At 39.2% G+C, this 21718-nt stretch overlaps 1 protein-coding gene across 2 annotated transcripts in view; it reads left to right on the top strand.

Moving 5' to 3' along the window:
• LOC113619042 (bifunctional heparan sulfate N-deacetylase/N-sulfotransferase 4) overlaps positions 1-21718 on the top strand; it is a 289667-nt gene that overhangs the window by 236941 nt on the left and 31008 nt on the right. For both annotated transcript variants that reach the window (XM_027103592.1, XM_027103593.1), the window contains 2 exons: positions 13327-13423; positions 17888-18011. In XM_027103592.1, coding sequence (XP_026959393.1) covers positions 13327-13423; positions 17888-18011 — 221 coding nt within the window. The remainder of the gene's footprint in view (positions 1-13326; positions 13424-17887; positions 18012-21718) is intronic.

Raw genomic sequence — 21718 nt, 5'->3', positions numbered from 1 at the left:
ATATCTGTCAATGGACAGCATGGTAAGTACAATGCAGAATATATGTGCGCCCTTCACTGGAAGTGGAGTCTTTCGGAGTTGTTTACTATGAGAATATGTGCTGAGGACACACACGGAACTCTATCCCTTGAGTATATCCTCCTCAGTATAGTCCCTGGTGTGTAAGATTCTTAAAATTATACTCATGGGTTTCTGTTAATTCATGTCCCTTTTTGTTTGGGTAGAATAATCACTACAAAGCATAAAAGAATAAGGTTTCCTCTTTTTTATTTTTAACCTCTTATTATAGAAACCAAAACCACAACATGGAGGCAGTTGGAAGGTCAGATTCTTGCACATTCACTAATCAATGCTTTTAAGCTCTCAAGCTGTCACGTTAGCTCAGTCTCAATCTTCAGTCAGTCACTCCAGAGTCTCACTATCAATAAACATGCCAAGCGTGATGTGGTTTCCTGCTTGCCTGTGTGACCAAGACTATGGTCAAAGAGCTGCAGTTTCAAAAAAAAAAGAGCTTGAGTTTCTCTCTTTCCAGGCCAGTGTCTCCAGGATTAAAGAAGTAGGGAAGTAAAGCCACAGTGTGCTGACCTTAGGGAGTTAGTACCTTAGTTGATTGTAGCCGTGAAATCATCCAACTCCAGCTTAGAAACGATGAGATTTGAACGTCTGTGACATAAACATATCACAGGGTCTAGTGACATACACATTGTAGATTCTATTAGTTTGTGTCTATTGAAGGAATGCTGATGCAGAGAATTACAGATTGTAAGAGCAGGAGAAGTTAGGGACATCTAGCCCAACTTACTCATTTTAGACACTTAAGGAGGTGAAATGTCTTGTTCTAAGTCACGTGGCTTATTAGGGACAAGTCAGGACTAAAGCTCAAGTTGCCTTATTTCTAAGCCAGTGTAGTCCCAACCACACCAAGATGATAGTTTTACATTTAGAAAAATAAATCTACTTCTACCATCGACTGTCTGTGTAGAATGAAATATCAGGAATACCTTGTGACCTCTGAAGAATCTGATGGGGTATTCAGTGTGAGTTTTTGCAACCTATGCTTCTGAAGTACCTACATAATAAAAAGAAAGGTCTTTGCCTTCGTGTAATTTACAAACCATAATAGCATCTGGTTATGTGAACAAAATGACATCAAAAATTTGTCTTCAAATTTTTTCCTCTCTTTTCCACTCTATACCTTATTTATCACTCTATTATTGCACTTACCTTATGGTATTGCAGACACTTGTGCTTGTCATCCACCAGCTCATGCAATCCTTAAGGAGTGAGACTGTGTTTATTCATTCGTGTTTGTAACCTAGAACCTAGCGTAGTACCGTAGCTACTGTCATTAAAACCTCACGAATGGATAAGCAAAAGCAGAGGGATGTGTGTGCACAAGGAACAGTAACAGTGGCACGCTTGTTTCCTGGGGACAAGTCGGCATGTAATGGGACATAACCTCGAGGAACACATACAAGCCAGTCAGGAAGCTTTGAGAACTACCAGAGCAATTTGGGTTCGATAGGCAACAAGGAGCAACTATCTGTGTGTTCTGAAGATGAGAGTGAAATAATTTTTTTAAGTGTTGGCCAAAAAAGATTATACCAGAAGCTTTTATTTCCATGACAGGTAAGAACAGGAGGAGCTAAAGTTAGGATAATAATCTAACCATGAGAGAGGGAAGCCCTAAATAGTTTCATGGCTGTGTAAGAAAGTGAGACCTTCCAAGAAGAAGTGTTAGAAATTGTTTGTGGGTGAGATGCTGAGATTAAAGGAACTCTGATACGTAAGTAATTACCCCCACAGCTGGGGAAATAAATAAGAGTTCTATAATTTCATATTCCTCACTTCCATTTTTTCATCTTTTAGCCTTTCCAGTGAAATAGCCAGAACGGTTTTTATCACTTCACAGGGTCAGAGCAGAGGTGCAGACTTCATCATCATCTGACATATTTTTCCTAATCACCATGTGGTTACATTTCTCTTCTTAACTCAGAATAGTATTTAAACCTTTCAGGAATGCTTCCCAAATATTCAGGTAATTCCTCACAATTTTAATTCTTTAATTTACAAGAAAGCACTTTACTGTTTTGATTACACAAGGCTGTCAGACATTCTGACATCTAGAAATGGTGACATAAGTCATGGATTTTCCTTTTCCCATCAATCAGTTGCAAATATGATCTTGTCAGGTGTCAAATTCTCCACACAAATAACTTACTGAGGTTTCGTCATGGAAAAACTACTTGCAGGTAGCTCATAAAATAAAATAAAATAAAATTAAATTAAATTAAATGTAAATTGTTATAATACTTTCATACTTTATGAATCAAAATCATCATAAAATAAGTATATTTTGAACCCCTAATCCAAGTATAACAATAAAAAACTGAATTTTTTGTGTGTGCCCTACAGAAATGTCTGATAACTTTAATTTCATACTAAAAATGTCATACTATGAGTGAATACATTATATGAGACCAACCTATTAATAAGAGTTTAAAAATATAGTTTCTTTCATTGAGTTGGCTATCCAGATTCCCTGACAGGATATTCTTATAACAGTAAGTAACAATATAAGGTATTGTATGCAAGAGTGTGCAGTTATCTGTTTGAAGATACCCAGAGCTACAGAGTAAACTTGTCACCTTCTCCTGGGGTCAGTTTTGCTTTTGAGACTATTTCATTGGAAAATACAAATAGTATACATTTATTGAAATAAAGGTGGTGTAATATGGTGAAGAATGCATAGGGGTTTAGGATAAATCAGAGGTAGTCTGTGCTTAAAGCAACTCTCGTGGCATTATTACCCCGGATCCACACATGAACCACAGGTCCCTTTTACCCACTTCCACCCCCAGAGGTTGGCATTTATGTGCCTCTGTAATCAGAGTACTTTGGTAGAAAAGTCTGAGCATGAATCAGACTATCAAGTGCTACAGGAGTTCTGTGGGGAGAGCATTCATTACGGATCAGTGCACGCAGAAAGGAAAGGCGTTTCCAAGGAGCTGAAGGACTCCCTAGCTTACATGGTGTACAGGTAGAGTCGAGTCTCTGTAAGGATGGTGTGTGTCTCAGAGTTTCTCCATATGGATTTGCTGATTGAAGCACTGAGAATACACATCCGTAACCTATTAAAATTCCTCATCAGTGTCCGTGGATTGTATTAAGCTTAAATGACATTGAGAGACAAAAAAAACTGAAAGTCACCAGCTTGTATAATGCAGATTTGGAAAAGGATTTTGTTTAAAGACATGTACACGCCAAAATTAATAAGCAGAAGAAAATTTAACCCAACACATCCAGATAGTAGGAAGCAGAAGAATTTAAAAAGAAAAACAAAAACATCTTTCGTAGCATTCTCCATTAAACAGTGAGGTCAGAACAGCAGAAAGCAAGCAGGGGGGATAGAAAGAAAACCAGTAACCTGGGAATGTTTCTTATTAACAAAATAATCCTTCTACCATGAGCACTGGGCATTTTTAATGTTTCAGCTATTAAGGTCTAGAGATTGCCTCGTTATCTGGAAAAGGCACATGACTTGAGAGGGGATAATCAGTCTAACTGATAATTCCATGGTGTTCTTCTCAGGGAAGGATATGTAGAAGCAGTGAGCAGAGCAGATTTTTAGTAGAGAAAAGGCAGGTAGGTTGGAATAACCAGATCTAATGAGAACCAAAGTTATCTTCATATCTTCTATAAAAATATGAACTTCAGGATAAGGTCAGTAGTGTGATTTTTTTTTTTTTTTTTAGTATGTGTTTTTAGCTTGATTATGAATTTGTAATTTTTACTCAGAGACGGAGAATCTGAGTGCTTATACCCTTCTACGTAACATGATGTCATCAGAATTTACTGCCCTTTCTAAGTCTGGTTCATAACCTCAGGGAATCTCCTGTCCATTTTGCTGATGTCTACTTAAAAGTAAATCTGCCTCACCTCATCATATATTCCATGTACAGAAACCACTTGCATCCCCTTTACCTGTGTGAGAGCTAGTTACATGCATTTTCACTACACTGGCACTGTTATCATATACACTGCCTAAAGCAGTTTTAACTGAGAATATTTTCAAAGTTTCAATATGTCTATAATGCTAGATACTAAAAACAGTAAATTACTTTGTGTAACAGTTTCAGATATGTGGGGAACAATCAGATAGGGATATAATTGCTTTGTAACTTTCTGACCTTTAGAATTAAAACCGTAACAATGGAGCAAAGTATGAAAGTGTATGCAAATGTATCCTTTTTTTTCATAATCATTGCAGGATCCTGTCTCTCTCTCTCTTTCTGTCTCATACACACACACACACACACACACACACACACACACGCACACAATTTAACTGCAGAGACAATCCCAGCTTTGGATTTCAAATCTGAAACTAATGTGCTGTGTCACCTTCAGCACGACCTAAATAAAACACCTTGCATCTCAGCTTCCTCAGCTATAAAGAAAGGATAATAATATCTGTCTTGCCAGGTTGCTTTGAGGATTAGAAATAATCTGTCAAGCAAGTGCCTGGAATATAGAAGGTGATCAATAAAACTTAGATATTATGTTAGCTGTTATTCAGACCATATAAGGAAAGTCAGAGTAGGAAAAGTCTAAACAAAAATTTTCAGAATATAAAATAGGAAATGCAAACATCCTGTTATTAAAGTTGTGATTAAACAGTTACAAGGGAAAACATGCTAAGAAGAGACATAAATGAAGAAATATGGGTGCCTGGATAGCCCTAAAACAGCATAAAATAGAAGGAATGCAGTTTTAAAAAAAGTCTGCCTAGGGACTTCCCTGGTGGTGCAGTGGTTAAGAATCCACCTGCCAGTGCAGGGGACATGGGTTCAAACTCTGGTCCGGGAAGATCCCACATGCCGCAGAGCAACTAAGCCCATGAGCCACAACTACTGAGCCTGAGCTCTAGAGCCCGCGAGCCACAACTACTGAGCCCACGCACCAAAACTACTGAAGCCCACATGCCTGTAGCCTGTGCTCTGCAACAAGAGAAGACACCACAATGAGAAGCCCACACACCACAACGAAGAGTAGCCCCCGCGCACCACAACTAGAGAAAGCCCTTGCGCAGCAACAAAGACCCAGTGCAGCCAAAAATAAATTAATTAATTAATTTTTTTTAAAAAGTCTGCCTAGATTGACGTATACAAATGCCATCAATTATAAGATACCTACTGGAAAAACTGAAGTAATGTAAATTGAATAGTTAATAATAAAAACATTTGGAACAGCAAGTATTATAACATCTTAGCATCCAGGTAATTTTATTTGATAGTTTACTCCTATCAGTATAACTTCCTGGGAAAGTACAACTAAAATAACTAGTGTCTTTGTCTACCAAAATAAGTGTTTATCCATGTTCAGTGTGTTAAAGTCAAAGGAAACTCTTTCCAAATCTTATCAATCTGCCTATTTCTGTGAAAGTTTTTTTTTTTTTTTTTTGTTGCGTTGGGTCTTCGTTGCTGCACGTGGGCTTTCTCTAGTTGTGGCGAGTGGGAGCTACTCTTCGTTGTGGAGCACGGGATCTAGGCACACAGGCTTCAGTAGTTGCAGCACGTGGGCTCAGTAGTTGCAGCACATGGGCCCTAGAGCACGCAGGCTTCAGTAGTTGTGGCGCAGGGCTCAGTAGCTGTGGCGCACGGGCTTAGTTGCTCCACAGCATGTGGGATCTTCCCGGACCAGGGATCGAACCCCTGTCCCCTGCATTGGCAGGTGGATTCTTAACCACTGCGCCACCAGGGAAGTCCCGTGAGAGTTTTACTTCGCCAGTTTTGCATGCAGAAATTTGAATGGCAAAAACATGTGTATTGCAATAAAGAATAAAATTGGTCTAGTTGAACCTACAGAACGAAGAGAGGTCGCACAAAAGGCTTTGACTTTCAACAGTGGAACTGAATAATTGATCAGTTTGCTCATCCACTTTGCTGAGCATAAAGAAACCATTTGAGCAAATGAACTGAACACCTACTCTGAGATTTTTTCTTTGTTGAGTTATATATGGGGAATAGGTAATGGAAACTGCTTTCCTATTGCTTAACATCTAAAATACAGTTGAAAAGCAAAATTCTTTGCAAATGAAGCAGTTAAATGATAATATGAGGAAAAAAATTTTTAAGTTCTAAAGTGATGGTGTGAGTAAATGGCAAGACCTAGCTTCTGGGACCACCATGAAGAACATCACTGGCAACTGTGAATGATTTTTTTGTGGATGTTTGAGAAGTAAAATATCTACACAGTTCATGTTATGTTAATTTTTAAACATATATCAAAATCTGCCTATGCTTGTTACTAAATGTTTATGGTGCCTGTCCCAAGGCAGTTAATTGATCCTTCAGTCCATAATTATCAAGCACGTCTCATGTATTAGATTGTAGCAATCAAGAAGACAGAGGTCGGGCTTCCCTGGTGGCACAGTGGTTAAGAATCCGCCTGCCAATGCAGGGGACACGGGTTTGAGCCCTGATTCAGGAGGATCCCGCATGCCACGGAGCAACTGAGCCCGTGCACCGCAACTACTGAGCCTGTTCTCTAGAGTCCGTGAGCCACAACTACTGAGCCCACGAGCCACAACTACTGAAGCCTGCGTGTCTAGAGCCCGTGCTCCACAACAAGAGAAGCCACAACAATGAGAAGCCCAATCGCCGCAACTAGAGAAAGCCCATGAGCAGCAATGAAGACCCAAAGTAGCCAAAAATAAATAGATAAATAAAATCTATTAAAAAAAAAAGACAAGAGGTTTTCTCTTCAGAGCACTTACGTTCTAGTTGAATATAATTATTATAGATACAACTATACTATTAGTTTTCATATTATATACTATTACTAGAAACACATCCTTGAATAAAATAATTTCAGGTACTGAAATGCAGTGAAGAAAATACGGCAGGAAGCTGTTATAGAAAGACAGGAACAAAAGGAAGTGCTTTGGCTCTGCTCATCAGGGAAGACATCTCATGTGGGGTGATATTTGAATTGAGCCCTGAAGGATGACAAGTGCTAAAACAATGAATTGGAGAGGTGCAGTAGCCATATGGCAAGAATATCCAGAAATAAACTGAATTAGGATTATATAGGAGTCTTTGGGTCATCTGGTAAGACAGCCCACAGCTTCTGGTTTGCCTGAAGAAACTCCAAGCCATTTCCTTATCGGGTATCCCAGAAGTCTAGCCATCTGGCTGTGAGGAGGGGCACCTTAGGTGCTGGTGCTTCTGACAAGCACCAGGAAGTCAGCTCTCAGCATGGCTATCTGCAAGAAACCCGTCCATCAGCAAGAGTAATCTCCTTCTGCTGCTCCAACTGCCTAACTAATCTAGGCAAAGGAAAGAAAAAAGTTAATGTGGGATTACAGAATAAGCATTTTCTTTCAAAGAGCACGATTTAATCATTTAAAATATATTAACTCATTTAATATATATATATATATTTTGTTTGTTTGTTTTCTTTTTTTTTTTTTTTTTTATGCGGTACGCGGGCCTCTCACTGTTGTGGCCTCTCGCGTTGCGGAGCACAGGCTCCGGACGCACAGGCTCAGCGGCCATGGCTCACGGGCCCAGCCGCTCCGCGGCACGTGGGATCTTCCCGGACCGGGGCACGAACCCGCGTCCCCTGCATCGGCAGGCGGACTCTCAACCACTGCGCCACCAGGGAAGACCCTCATTTAATATATTTATGCAATCTATTTATACTTATGCATATATATACCTATATGCAAGGTAGATAATATCAATCATTATTTTTTATTATAGGAATCTGAGGTCCAGAGAGTTTAGGACAATTCCTTAAGACACAGACAGTCTCTCTCCTGAGCTCACACTCTTAACAACTGGGCTATGCTGCCCCTCCAAAATAAATAGGAAAGGTTTATGGTGGATATTAGCTTCAGCAAGAAGAACTGGCAAGATTTTGACTCCGTATTGTGGGGGAAAAAATAAGAGCATTGCACAGAAAGATAAATAATTCAAAGATTCAGGTGCAGGTATATCTATAGTAGGGAACACAGTAGAACTGAAGCTTTAGGTTGGTGTTGGCAGTTGTTAATTCACAGCAGTGCTACTCAAAGTGTGGTCCACGAACAGGCTTGAATTATTTGTTGCTGATTCGCCATGAGATAAGAAGTTTGTGCCAACATATAAACAATCTATACCACTAAGCAGCTGGTTGCATCATCTGGAATCTTCTTTTTTTCCTGTAGCAGGATGTTCTTGTTGAAGCATGCAGTGCAGTAATTGACATTCTGACACAAGTTTTTTTTTTTACCTTCTCGCAAAAGTGCTTTGAAACACATTGAGTGAGAATATAGGCAATGTTGCTATAATGATGACACTCCAAAACTACAGTGGCTAAATAAAGTAGAAATGTATTTCTCCCTCATACAACTGTCTAAAAATGGGCAAGCAGTCTACGGGAGTTAGACAGCTCCGTTCCACATGATTATCCAGGGCCCCAGGTTGGCAGGTATTCAACATATGTATGGCTTCCACCTCTGAGTCCAAGGCACATGCTGCAATTGTAGCCATTTTAGAGCTGGCAGTAAATAGGAAAGGAAAAATCTAGGGAGAGCAAGTTTATCCTTAAGAAGATACTTTACGTCCTTTTGGCTCCCTTTCCTTAAACTGAAATGATTCATAGGAAGAAAGCTAAATTCAAGAGACACTGTGAAATATAGTCTGTAGCTGAGAACCCAGAGACTGAACAAGAGGATGCTCTGTTACTGAAGGAAGAAAAGGAGACAAGATAGTTTAGCCTTCTGTGCTCCAGTGAAAATTACGTTTAGAGAGTTAAGCTGAAGCTAGACCACAAGAGGATTGGCGATTGAACACTGAATGAAAGATGCAGAAAACAGAGACACCAGTAAAAATAAAATAAAATTTCATTTTTATGTAAAATAAGAAATGTTGAGTTTAATGGCTTGTAATTAACTCCTTTTATCACAGTTTCTATAGATGAATTCAGCAAGAAATCCAAGATATATAGCCTAACCTTTTGCAAGGCGAATTCTCACACAATGCCTACATAACTGGTCTCTCTATATTGCACTCTGTTCTTCTTCCAACGGAAGATGGTAATGGAAAGTGCACTGGGATCAATTCTGAGATAGGGCTCTGGTTCAATGATTTATTGAGGAAGCGCTTTCAGGAAAAGCTTATAAGGGAAAATGTAGAACAGGAAAAAGCAGAGCGTGGATGTGGTCTTAGGAAAAGTCTGGATCCTTGACTGACTGGATCTGCAGGGAGAGAGCTAATTACACTAGTTGTCTCACCTTGAAGCAAGCTGATCAGGCTTTTACACCCCTGTATCAGTCAGTCACTGGACACGGGCCACCTCTGGAGTGTCGGGAGGGGATGCACGACTTCCTGTCGGGTAGCTCCTATTGGCCAAGGGCAATACTCAATCTCCCCAGCTGGGGGCGGAAGTGGGGTGGGAATGGGGATAAGGTGTTGCATTGGCCAGAGATAGGGTTTTTCCTTCAGTGGAGGAAAGAGCACTCAGTCCGCCACACACCCCTGTCCATACCTTGTACCACATAGCTATACTTGCTTCTCACATTGCACTGATTCACCCAGGAACAATTTTTCCACAGTCGTGAGCATTATTCCTGGGGAAACCTATAAGAGGAAGGTCATTAGGAGAAACTGCAACCTTGTTGCTGCAGTTGGCTCCAAAGCTGAAACCAGTGCAGTTTCTCCCACCTCTATCCCCTATTCTGGATTTCCCCCACCTGTGGTTAGCACTTCTGCTGGTCTAGATGGCTGGCCCTGTGGGTCAGGTACAGTCTCAGGACCAACTGCAGTAGCAACAGTTCTAGTTTGTCTCACTAATTCTTTTCTTGTAAATTTCCCTAGGAATTATGACAGAGGAAGCCTGTGCCTGGATAAAGATAACTTAATTTGTGAAGCACGGAGTGCACTGTGGTAGACTCTGATCTGGTGCCCAGCCCAACCCTAATCAGGCTGTGGTGGCTCTGCTTTCTCAATTATTAAAATTGGGCACGGAAGTATCAACAAGTAACCTAGTGAATTATGTGAGTGCCAAAGATATTTCTCCCTGTATAATAGCTGTTCTACATCTCATGATGATCAGAGTCAATTGTCCCTATCAGGATGGTAACTCATTTCCATGCCTGATGGTCTACTGGCACAAGAAAGCCAAAGTGAATGGGTACAAGCTGCAACTTTTAGTGTGGTGATCCACACTAAAGCATCTCTCCTCTGGGAACCAGAACTCCTAGACCAATAGACCTTAAAGTTGTGGAGATGGAAAGCACAAATTCTCTAATTAAGCCATTAGAAATGATGGTGGATGGGTCCACTCCTACGTCTACTCCTTAATTCCTAGACACAGCTACACTACCCTTTGGAGACACAGCACCAACCAACAGCTTTTGATTTAAGAAGTACAGTGTGGGCTTCCCTGGTGGCGCAGTGGTTGAGAGTCTGCCTGCCGATGCAGGGGACGCGGGTTCGTGCCCCAGTCTGGGAAGATCCCACATGCCGCGGAGCGGCTGGGCCCGTGAGCCATGGCCGCTGAGCCTGCGCATCCGGAGCCTGTGCTCCGCAACGGGAGAGGCCATAGCAGTGAGAGGCCCGCGTACCGCAAAAAAAGAAGTACAGTGTATCTCCAAGCTGGTACTTCAACTGTATCTTTCATGCGGTCTTTCACCACTCTATCAGGCCATCAGCTCTGGATAGTGAGGCGTGATAGGACCACTGACTCCCATGGGCAGAAGCCTACTATCACACTTCACTTTGTCAAGAGTGGTCGCTTTACCTGAAGCAATATTATGTGAGATACCGTGTCAATGAGTCAGACACTCCATGAGGCCTTGCATAGTGATGATGGCTAAGGCTATGTAAGCAGAGAAGGTAAATTCATACTCTGAATATGTGTCAGGTGAGATCAGGATGAGTCACTGCCCTTTGAAGGATGGAAGTGTCCAACATAATCCGTTTTCTACTAAGTGGTAGAAGAGTGCTATTTCTGGGACGTAGAACTGGCCTCTGTTACTGACACGTCAGGTATTCAGCAGCAGCTGTAACTAAAGCAGACTTGGGGGAAGGAAGCCCAGGAATGGCTTCCATCTTGCTACCACAGCTTCTCCATTCATAAGCCCATTGCTTCAGCACTGGGTTGGTTGAGAACAGAGGTTACATGGCATGTGGGAGTGCTGGGAACTGGCTAAATCGTGACTGCTTGGTTGCTCAGCACTTCTACATTGGATGCTCTCTGGTGTACATCAATGGGCAATACAAAGATTATCACACGTTTGGGTCACTATCACAGGTCCATCCACCTGCCTCTTCCCTAGAACTTAGTAGCCCTAATATTCCTGTCTTGCTCCTTTAAGTTCCTTGGCTAACCCATTCATCACTGCTTATTAGTCCACTATACCCTTACCTTGGGCTACTAGTCTATTTGCAAAAATGTGGATGGCCAGAGACACTGTCCAGAACTTTGCCAATTGGACACTTTCCCTTAACCATTTGTTTTTAGGAACCTCCCTGAATGGGCCTGTAGGGCAGCTGCAGTCCACTTTAGGCTTCTACCAACATATGGGTCAACCTACCTACAAACCAAGCTAGGGTTTCCCCCTCTTCATCAGCAGGTTATAGAGGACCTTCCATGAAACTATAAGAATGAGCTGATATAGAGGCATGAGTGGAACAGTGATAGGTGACATGGGGTCTGGGCACTTGTTTATGAAGTTAACTTATAGCTTTTGTATCTTCTTGAAATCAGTTCTGGATGCACCACCCCATCTTACAATGAATTGCTACTGGGTACACTTGAACTTATGACTTGGTTGGTCTGTCAATACTCAGCTTATGATGGCCAATTAATGGCCACATGATCACTTTGAAAATCCATGACAAGCATTATCTCTTCCAGGGCCCAGCAACGCCTTGCTGCAGAACCTTAGGGGAGTACACTGTGATTCTCTTGTGGGACTTGACCAAAACTCTCTTTGGTGTCATTTTATACCATAGATGCCATGGTACCATGGGTCTGGCAGGATGTATGGCCCAAGTGGGAGGGCTGCTTGAACCTCAGTCTTACCTCTTATAGGGTTCTTTCTTTTTCTGGGTTCCACTCAAAATTAGCAGGTTTCTGCATCATCTGGTCGGTGACTCAGAGCAATAATTCCTAGGACAAAAAAAAAAATGCTGCATCCAAAACCCAAAGAAGCCCATCCAGCACTGTGCTTCTATCTTAGTAGTAAGAGTTGCAAAGTACAATAACACAGCCTGTACCTTGGAGGGCATGTCCCAGCATGCTCCAGACCACTGGGCTTTGAAAACCCAGCAAAGGTAATAGGCCCCTGACATGATATTAGAGAAGATATGGCTAAAAAACTGATTAAAGTATATAAATGTGAACCATAAATGATTATTCATCTTATGCTATTTTTAATATTTGAATAATAAATGTAAAATTATAATTGTTTTAATGGTCAACATATTTTTAGAAAGAATTTTATTTGTAAAAATGATTTTTGAATATAATTATTAATTTCATTACCAATATAATAAAACCAATTTGTCAGTCAATAGATATTTCAAAAATTGTACACTTTCATTTAAGGGCTCTTTTAATTCTCAGAAGTGTCATGAATTGGATGATGAATCTGGTCACTTGAATGGAATGGAGAGCATCACAGAAGAATGTTGAGATGGGGATAAAATTGGACAGATGGCTATGTTAGGTCTGGCATTTCCTCACCATATCTATACAACAGTGACACATATTCAATTTAAAATATTGGTCTAGAGTTCAGGAGGGAAGTAGGGGCTAGAAATAATGATCTCATGGTATCTGCTTGTGGGGTAGGGCCAAACTAAGAGATTATCTGGATCAGCAGAGAATAGCACATAGTGTGAAAAGGAAAGGAAAAGTTGGCCAAGTTTGGAGTGGAAGGATGGCTTTCAAGCCACTGGGGAAAAAAAAAAAAATAGAAACGATTAGGGCAGAGCACAGAAAACTGAGAAACTACATTCAAACCAGGTAGAGACAAGTTAAGGCTCAGGTGTACTGAAGTAAAACATGAATTCAGAGACAGAGTGGAATCTCAGCAGTTAGAACGTAGCCAAGGCTCAGAAGGATGACGGCAGGAGCGACTTGATGCTGAGCTCTAACCATGAGGGAAAGGAAGGTGCCAATTTAGAAACCAAAGAACCAGAACAAGAACAAGGTCTAACTCCTAGTTCTAGGGTATCAGGCAAGAAGTTGATCCTGTCTTTTGAACAATTTTTATGGAACAGAGCTAGGCATTCATTACACAGTAAGATTCATTATTCTTCCTTCTTGCAGAATCCATGTGATGATAAAAGACACAAAGACATCTGGTCCAGAGAGAAAACTTGTGACCACTTACCAAAATTCCTTGTAATTGGGCCACAAAAAACAGGTAAGAACAGCCAACTGTGCTGTTTACATTCTTTTTTTTTTTTTTTTCTGGTCATGAAACACATGGTCACATGGTATTTGATTATTTGGCTTTGTGAAATATTTAGACACCCATGCAAGTTCATTATTTGAATTGTTCTTCATCCCTGTGGATCATCTTTATGCCATGATCCTCAAAGAGACCCTACAGTTGCTCATTTAATTAGACTTATGGGCTAAAGTTTTATCTATCAATTTAAAAACTGTTCAACAGACATCACATTTTTGTTTGTTTGTTTGTTTTTTTGTTTGTTTTTGCGGTACGTGGGCCTCTCACTGTTGTGGCCTCTCCTGTTGCGGAGCTCAGGCTCCGGACGCGCAGGCTCAGCAGCAATGGCTCACGGGCCCAGCCGCTCCGCAGCATGTGGGATCTTCCCGGACCGTGGCATGAACCCGTGTCCCCTGCATCGGCAGGCGGACTCTCAACTACTGAGCCACCAGGGAAGCCCCAGACATCACATTTTTGACAACTTGCAGCTTATATATCACAGTTGTGATATCTGATTTTTAATTTCTACTTTTTGTGGCTATGCCTAATTAACTCCTGAATTAAGTTATAAAAAAGGGCTTTGGCTTGATTCAAATTATTTTACACTGCATATCAACCTTGAACTGATTTATTTTTCAGAACCACTGTCATTATTACCTTCAAATATTCTACCTGTGTAGTTTGTTTTCCAGATAATCATTATGTATGAATACGGTTTAGACTTATTTTCTGATACACCTATGGCTCATCAGGCATTTTTTTTCCCTTGATATTTTCTCATGTGCTGAAGGACAAGTGTATAAGAATGTAGTAAAAGAGCTGAAGGATGGCTTTCATTGGTATTTCACCCATGAGATGACACTTTCAATTAGAACATTTTATACTTTCTTCAGCATGTGAGAGCTTTATATACTTTGCTCATGTCCTGATTAATTAAACTTTTTATTGAGTTGCTGTATTTTGAATTCACAACTTTGGCTAGAAGCACTTTCATCAGTGAGTACAAAAACCATAACACAAAACAAACAGTCACAATAAATAAGACTGGCCTAGATGAAGATATTTATAATACAAGCATGTAGACCATTTTAAAGGTTGTGGGCAAATTTTCCAGACTATTAGATATTTGTTGTTGAAATCTTTTCTTCCTCCATGAATATAACTTGTATTACAATAATAAGTTACATGTGCAGGGAGGGAAAAAAGCAGCACATATTTTCAGATATACCACTTTTGTTGTTGTTATTGTTTAAAATGTGCATTAATTTTCTACCAACTCCCTCACAGCAGTTCTAACACTGGAATGACTACTAAAGAAACAAAACATTCCTATGTTGTAAAATCATGCTAAAAATTTAAGTCATATCCTCTATCATTTGTCACTGAATATTACTACTTCTTAGATCTGCTAGAACACTACAGGTTAGTAAGAAAAGATCTAGTTTTCTTCTTTGCTGTTTGTATTTACAGACAATAACTTACACTTTTAGATTTTAATATTTGACCTACCAGTATGGAAATGATAAAGCTTTTAGCTGGTTTTGGTCTTCCCAAGACAAACAAACAAGTTAAAGGAATTGGATGATAATATTTTATATGCTATGAAAATGCTATCTTAGTGTGAAAATGATTGTGATAATTCTTAAAATCCATTCAGTCATAGAAGTCTGAAGTCTTCATTTGTTCTCCTATTGCTTCTGTTGGCAAAACTCCCTGTCAGAGGCTGCAAATTCCCTGGAGAATGGGCACAGATAAATGCTAAGAACCTGGCCTTTAATGTAAAGTTGTCTTTAAATAACTTAAACCTGACCCATGCATCCCTTGCAATAAACATGAGATATAAAAGTGGTCCTCAAACCCCTATTTGCTCAGTTGTTCTGAGGTGAGAATGGAAAGATGAAATATCCCACCTCATTGCTGAATCCTGGAAAAAATTTCTATCAGCTAAAAGTGGGGCAGTGAATGGGGATTGACAGGGAGTGGGGTAGGCCTGGGTTTAAGGCACTCAAAGTTGACACCGTAGTCCTACTAGAATCCTGTGGACACATGGGCATTCTTCATGATTCTAGGTCATGTGATTTTGATATCACTAGGGTAGGAGAGGATTTCCAAAAGGGTTAAGTTTAGCACAATAGTTCTGAAAGCATAATTCATTGGCCTTAAATCTTCTAGAAGATCAGATTTCCCATTGTCAATATTGATTTCTCACAATTTGACTGACTTACCCTGGTACATTTACTCTGGTAAAACTAAAAAGAAGTTGATTATACGCAAAATAGAACAAAGTTTCTCTTACAGCATTACAACGTGTGAGAAACTTCCTCTACAAAATATTTATATCAAAGACAGTGGATAAAAATGAATGTCAAGGATAGATGAAAGCACAGGCAATAATAAAGTAAATATACATTTTGAGCCCATGGACCCAGATTTTATGGCTGATCATATGAACATCAAGCCATGTGTCTACTGTCCCTGGCTGAAATTGCTTTCTCCTTCCTTCCTCTCAGAGGCCTCCCGACATCCCTCCTGCTTCTGGCAGTGTGAAGGTGTATGGCTCAGAGCATAAAGGCTTTGACTTTCTGTAGCCCAGGGGAGCTCTGGGTGCAATTCTGTGACCATCAGGGTGGCTAAACATTTGTACATGCTACCAAATGAGGTTATAGAGTATTCATTTTAAAATATTCAGCAATAATTCAAAAATATCCCTATATCTTTGCCCTGGATCCATCCAATCTCGACATCTCAGGGATGTTAACCTGTTAATATTTTCAGCTCTTGTGTGTCTCAAAAATCTCCCTCTCTGTCTCTGTCTTTCTCTGTCTCTCTCTCTCACACAAACACAAGCTTCTTTCTCATCATCAATTAAATATTTTTATGTAGGCCCCATTCTAAAAAGTATTTAGAAAGAAACCTTCTGGATTCCCTGTTCCCTTCCAGCTGCTCTTCTATACTACTCCACCTCTAATTGATTTCCTCTCCCTGGAAGATTTTTGTTCCTCCTCTCACATTTTCTCCTTGTTGAACTCCTTTTATTTTCAGGAGAAAATCAGATCAGTTCTTCAGGACTGCTATTGCCCCCCATAACTTTCATGTCTAAATTTTTCAGTGTGTTTGAGATAGTTCTTCTGTAGTTCGGGCCTCTAATTTAGTTCTTAACCAGTTCTGACTCCTTTAATATTTTTTGTTACTTTTATATAATTCGATTCCATATTTGTTCATTTTAAACATGTTTTTCAATTAGTAATTAAATCTCCTTAAGGGCATTTATTAATTTTTGTCCTCACATTTCACTAGGAGCCACCCATTCTGGATTTCTTAGGTCCCCCAAGATCTGTTGTTACTTTCCTTTATATACACAATTCTCTGATGATCTTCTCTGCTTCCAGATCCCCAGCTACTATCATTTTTGTTGTGCCAGCCCTCTTGTGTAGTTCATTCCAAGCTCTCCTAGGGCTGGGAAATCCAACAAAATCTCCTGGGTGCAACACGTTACAAAAGAAAGAACCTTTTCCATGAGGGAAGTTTTGATTTATGAGAGCCTGTCCCTTCATGACCCTTCCTGCTGTGGTCCTCAGTACCTGACCTGACTCAGGTTTAGAGGTGACATTTGTGCCTTCTGTGATATGTACACTCAGTGGGTTCTATTAGCCAGTCTGTTTAGCCTAGTGTCTCAGCTATCAGACTTGATTGTCCCATCTTGTCAGGGTAGAACATTCAACTGGCCGCCTTCCAGAATCCTGCACTCCTCTTTCAGCCTTACTGGAAACATGTTTTTAAGGTACAACCTTAAAAAATGCTTCCTCCTGGAAGTCTTCACTGACGTCCCAAGTATAAATCACCCATTTTCTCAGGTATTAGAAACACACTCTGCTCTTATCATGGAACCTCCCTCACTACGCTGCAATTACCTGTTTACTTGACTCAAGTCCACAGATACACTTTAAGTCTATCGAGGCCAGCAAATGTATTTTTCTTATCAAGATTTATCGTCAATCATTACTACAGCAACTTGTACAGAGTTGCACAGGTCAACATCTTTTGAATAGTTTGATTTAATTGATCTGAATATAATATTAATTGAGGTTCAGGTATTGTGCTCGATGTCTTTGATACTTTTGCCACTCATCCGACTCCAGGAGGGAAATTGAACCACCTGATTTCTGAAGTTCTCCCCTAGCTGTATTATCTACCAGTCTGCTTGACTTTGACTATGTCCTCATATTAAATGAAGTGTTTAGGTCAATAGAATCATGAAGACTAATATAAGAACACAAATCATTGCCACATGAAATGCACTCAACTGATTTTAAGGAAATCATTTTGATACTGGAATGATTTGGTCTTTTGCATATTAACTTTTGAGCAAAAATTTTGTTACAATATATGTCTCTTCTTTTATTGCTGTATAACCTGTTGCCTCCTGTTTTGTAATAGGAACAACAGCACTTTATTTATTTCTTCTTATGCACCCTTCCATCATCAGCAATCTCCCCAGCCCCAAAACATTTGAAGAAGTCCAATTCTTTAATGGCAACAACTACCACAAGGGAATTGACTGGTAAGAAAAATAACAAAAAGTAAAGTCCATTATTAACACATGCTCGTTCACAGCTGAGCAATTATAGATGTATGCATGGCATCTACATAATTACAGAATAAATGTATGTTCAATTCTACCATAGTGAATTAGAGATTAATTTATAATGATATATTTAATCAGTGTTGCCTATAATTTGATTTGGACAGTGCAATAATGATAATATTTTTCTGGTAAATTATTATGATTGAATAAAGAGGATTATGGAATATTTTTCATCAGCACTATTCATAAGGATATTTAAAATTCTCCTTAAGCATATTATTATTTTACTGTGTCTAGAATTTTTTTTAACTAAATACATAATTTGTCTTCACAGTGACTCTTGAGAAAACAAATAAATCAGTAGGTTGTTTTATTTTATAGTCCATGACATGTATCTTCATTAACCACATAGACTGTAAATGTTGTATCATAATATAAGCTGATATTTGTCATGCCAATAACAGAGCATTTCCAAAATCATATTACTGCTAGTCACACATGTGTATAAGAGGAAAATTACTTTGTATTTGATAAGTTATGATAATTTCAAAATCACAATATTTTTCCTAAACTGAAATAGAATAAACCTGGTATTGTAACTGATGTTCACTCTGGGGAATATTTCCAGCTCTATCCCAATTTTCTAAGGAAAATATGGCCCTGATTTCCACATCCCCCCCTGAGGAAAGTTCCCCTCAATGCATACCTCTGTAGCATGTAACCTTATGTCAACATTACACGTGAATATGTCCTCATAAAAGGCTCATTCTTTTAAGATGCAGCTGGGGGGGGGGCAGGGGCGATGCCAGTGAGCAGATTTGACTTCCCATCTTGAGTAGAGCCGTGTCCACTCTGCACCTAGGAGATCACTATGCTACCTTACTTTAAAAAGACTAAATAAATTTTGAAATTGCATGCAAGTTACTGAAAGCAGAGCAGCAATTTTATCTGTGAGCTCAAATGGAACACAAATTGTTAAGCAGGAATATAGATGACACTTTTCACCACTTCACATTTGGGAAATATAATAACAAATGCCAAAGAGGAAAATAAGTGTCTTATATGAATTCTTCATTGCTCTTATTATTTATTTCTAGAACATTTGAGGGTTAGAGAAGTGATGAGCTGTAAAGAGGGTTACACACATAATTAACGCCTTGCACTGAATTAACTTCTGAACATATTGATTCCATAATCTACACACAGAGGAATGTTCCCACAGCATATGGTAGAGTGAACCTGCCGAGGCACCACAGAATCAACTGGCAGGAAATATCTCCTTAATTACTCTGGATAGACTATAATGTGTTCACATTGCTACACATACTACAAATCATGCAGAAGTTAAAAAGGAGGAAAGCAACTATGCCCTAATCAGTTTAGTATTTTATAGCTGTTCTGAGATTTTCCTCTTTTGTGCACTTTAATCTCAATTTAAGAATTTTGCATTCAAGTTTGCAAATATAAATTTGCTATTTTTTTTTGAGAGAACACATTTTATTCTCAGGAATTTTAAACATATCATAAAAGTTTAATATATACAAATCAAGATAAGAATAATTCCTTAATTACATCTAGTATGGATGACACAGGGAAGAATATATTTTGAGAGACCAACTGTGAAAGGAAACTGTTATATAAATTTTCCACAAAGGTGTAAATAGTTTAGCAGTCTATCCTGTGAGGTACTTGAAAAATTCTGGGTTTTTTTTCAAGTTAGAAATAATTTATTTTGTATAGTTTCCCTATTAAAAAAATTATACAATTTTTAAAGGTTGCTTTCCTTTTATGCTTATTATGAAATATTGACTATATTCCCTGTGTTGTACAATACATCCTTGAGCCTATCTTACACACAATAGTTTGAACCTCCCACTTTCCCACCCCTATATTGCCTCTCTCCCCCTGCCACTAGTAACCACTAGTTTCTTCTCCATATCTGTAAGTCTGCTTCTTTTTTGTTATATTCATTACTTTGTTTTATTTTTTAGATTCCACATGTAAGTGTATCATACAGTATTTGTCATTTTCTGACTTATTTCACTTAGCATAATGCCCTCCAGGTCCATCTATGTTGCTGCAAATGGCAAACCTTTGTTCTTTTTTACAGCTGAATAGTATTACATTGCATATTCATACCACATCTTCTTTATCCATTCATCTGTTGATGGACATATAGGTTGCTTCCATATCTCGGCAATTGTAAATAACATGCTATGGACATTGGGGTGCATGTAACTTTTTTTTTTTTTTTTTTGTGGTACGCGGGCCTCTCACTGTTGTGGCCTCTCCCGTTGCGGGGCACAGGCTCCGGACGTGCAGGCTCAGCGGCCATGGCTTACGGGCCCAGCCACTCCGTGGCATGTGGGATCTTCCTTGAACAGGGCACGAACCCATGTCCCCTGCATCAGCAGGCAGACTTTCAACCACCGCGCCACCAGGGAAGCCCCTCATTGTAATTTTGATTTGCATTTCTCTAATGATTAGTGATGTTGAGCATCCTTTCATGTGTTTGTTGGCAATATGTATATCTTTTTTGGAGAAATGTCTGTTTAGGTCGTCTGCCCATTTATGGACTGGGTTTTTTTTTTTTTTTTTGATATTGAGCTGCATGACCTGCTTGTATATTTTGGAGATTAATCCTTTGTCAGTTGCTTTGTTTGCAAATGTTTTCTCCCATTCTGAGGGTTGTCTTTTCATCTTGTTTATGATTTCCTTTGCTCTGAAAAAGCTTTTAAGTTTCACTAGGTCCCATTTGTTTATTTTTGTTTTTATTTCCATTTCTCTAGGAGGTGGGTCAAAAAGGATCTTGCTGTGATTTATGTCATAGAGTGTTCTGCCTATGTTTTCCTCTAAGAGTTTTATAGTTTCTGGCCTTACATTTAGGTCTTCAATCCATTTTGAGTTTATTTTTGTGTATGGTGTTAGGGAGTGATCTAATTTCATTCTTTTACATGTAGCTGTCCAGTTTTCCCAGCACCACGTATTGAAGAGGCTGTCTTTTCTCTGTTGTATATTCTTGCCTCCTTTATTAGAAATAAGGTGACCATATGTGCATGGGTTTATCTCAGGGCTTCCTATCCTGTTCCTTTGATCTATATTTTGGTTTTTGTGCCAGTACCATACTGTCTTGATTACTGTAGCTTTGTGGTATAGTTTGAAGTCGGGGAGCCTGATTACTCCAACTCTGTTTTTCTTTCTCAAGATTGCTTTGGCTTTCGGGATCTTTTGTGTTTCCATACAAATTATGAAATTTTTTGTTCTAATTCTGTGAAGGATGCCATTGGTAGTTTGATAGGGATTGTATTGAATCTGTAGATTGCTTTGGGTAGTAGAGTCATTTTCACAATGTTGATTCTTCCCATCCAAGAACATGGTATATTTCTCCATCTGTTTGTATCATCTTTAATTTCTTTCATCAGTGTCTTACAGTGTGCTGCTTACGGGTGCTTTTCTCCTTAGGTAGGTTTATTCCTAGGTATTTTATTCTATTTGTTGCAATGGTAAATGGGAGTGTTTCCTTAATTTCTCTTTCAGATTTTTCATCATTAGTGTATAGGAATGCAAGAGATTTCTGTGCATTAATTTTGTATCCTGCTACTTTACCAAATTCATTGATTAGCTCTAGTAGTTTTCTGATAGCATCTTTAGGATTCTATATACATAGTATCATGTCATCTTCA

The sequence above is a fragment of the Aethalodelphis obliquidens genome, unplaced genomic scaffold (assembly GCF_003676395.1).
Source record: "Aethalodelphis obliquidens isolate GAN/ISIS:26980383/991018 unplaced genomic scaffold, ASM367639v1 scaffold6, whole genome shotgun sequence".
NCBI lineage: Eukaryota > Metazoa > Chordata > Mammalia > Artiodactyla > Delphinidae > Aethalodelphis > Aethalodelphis obliquidens.
Note: the sequence above shows the minus strand (reverse complement) of the source record. Positions and strands in the feature narration are given on the sequence as shown.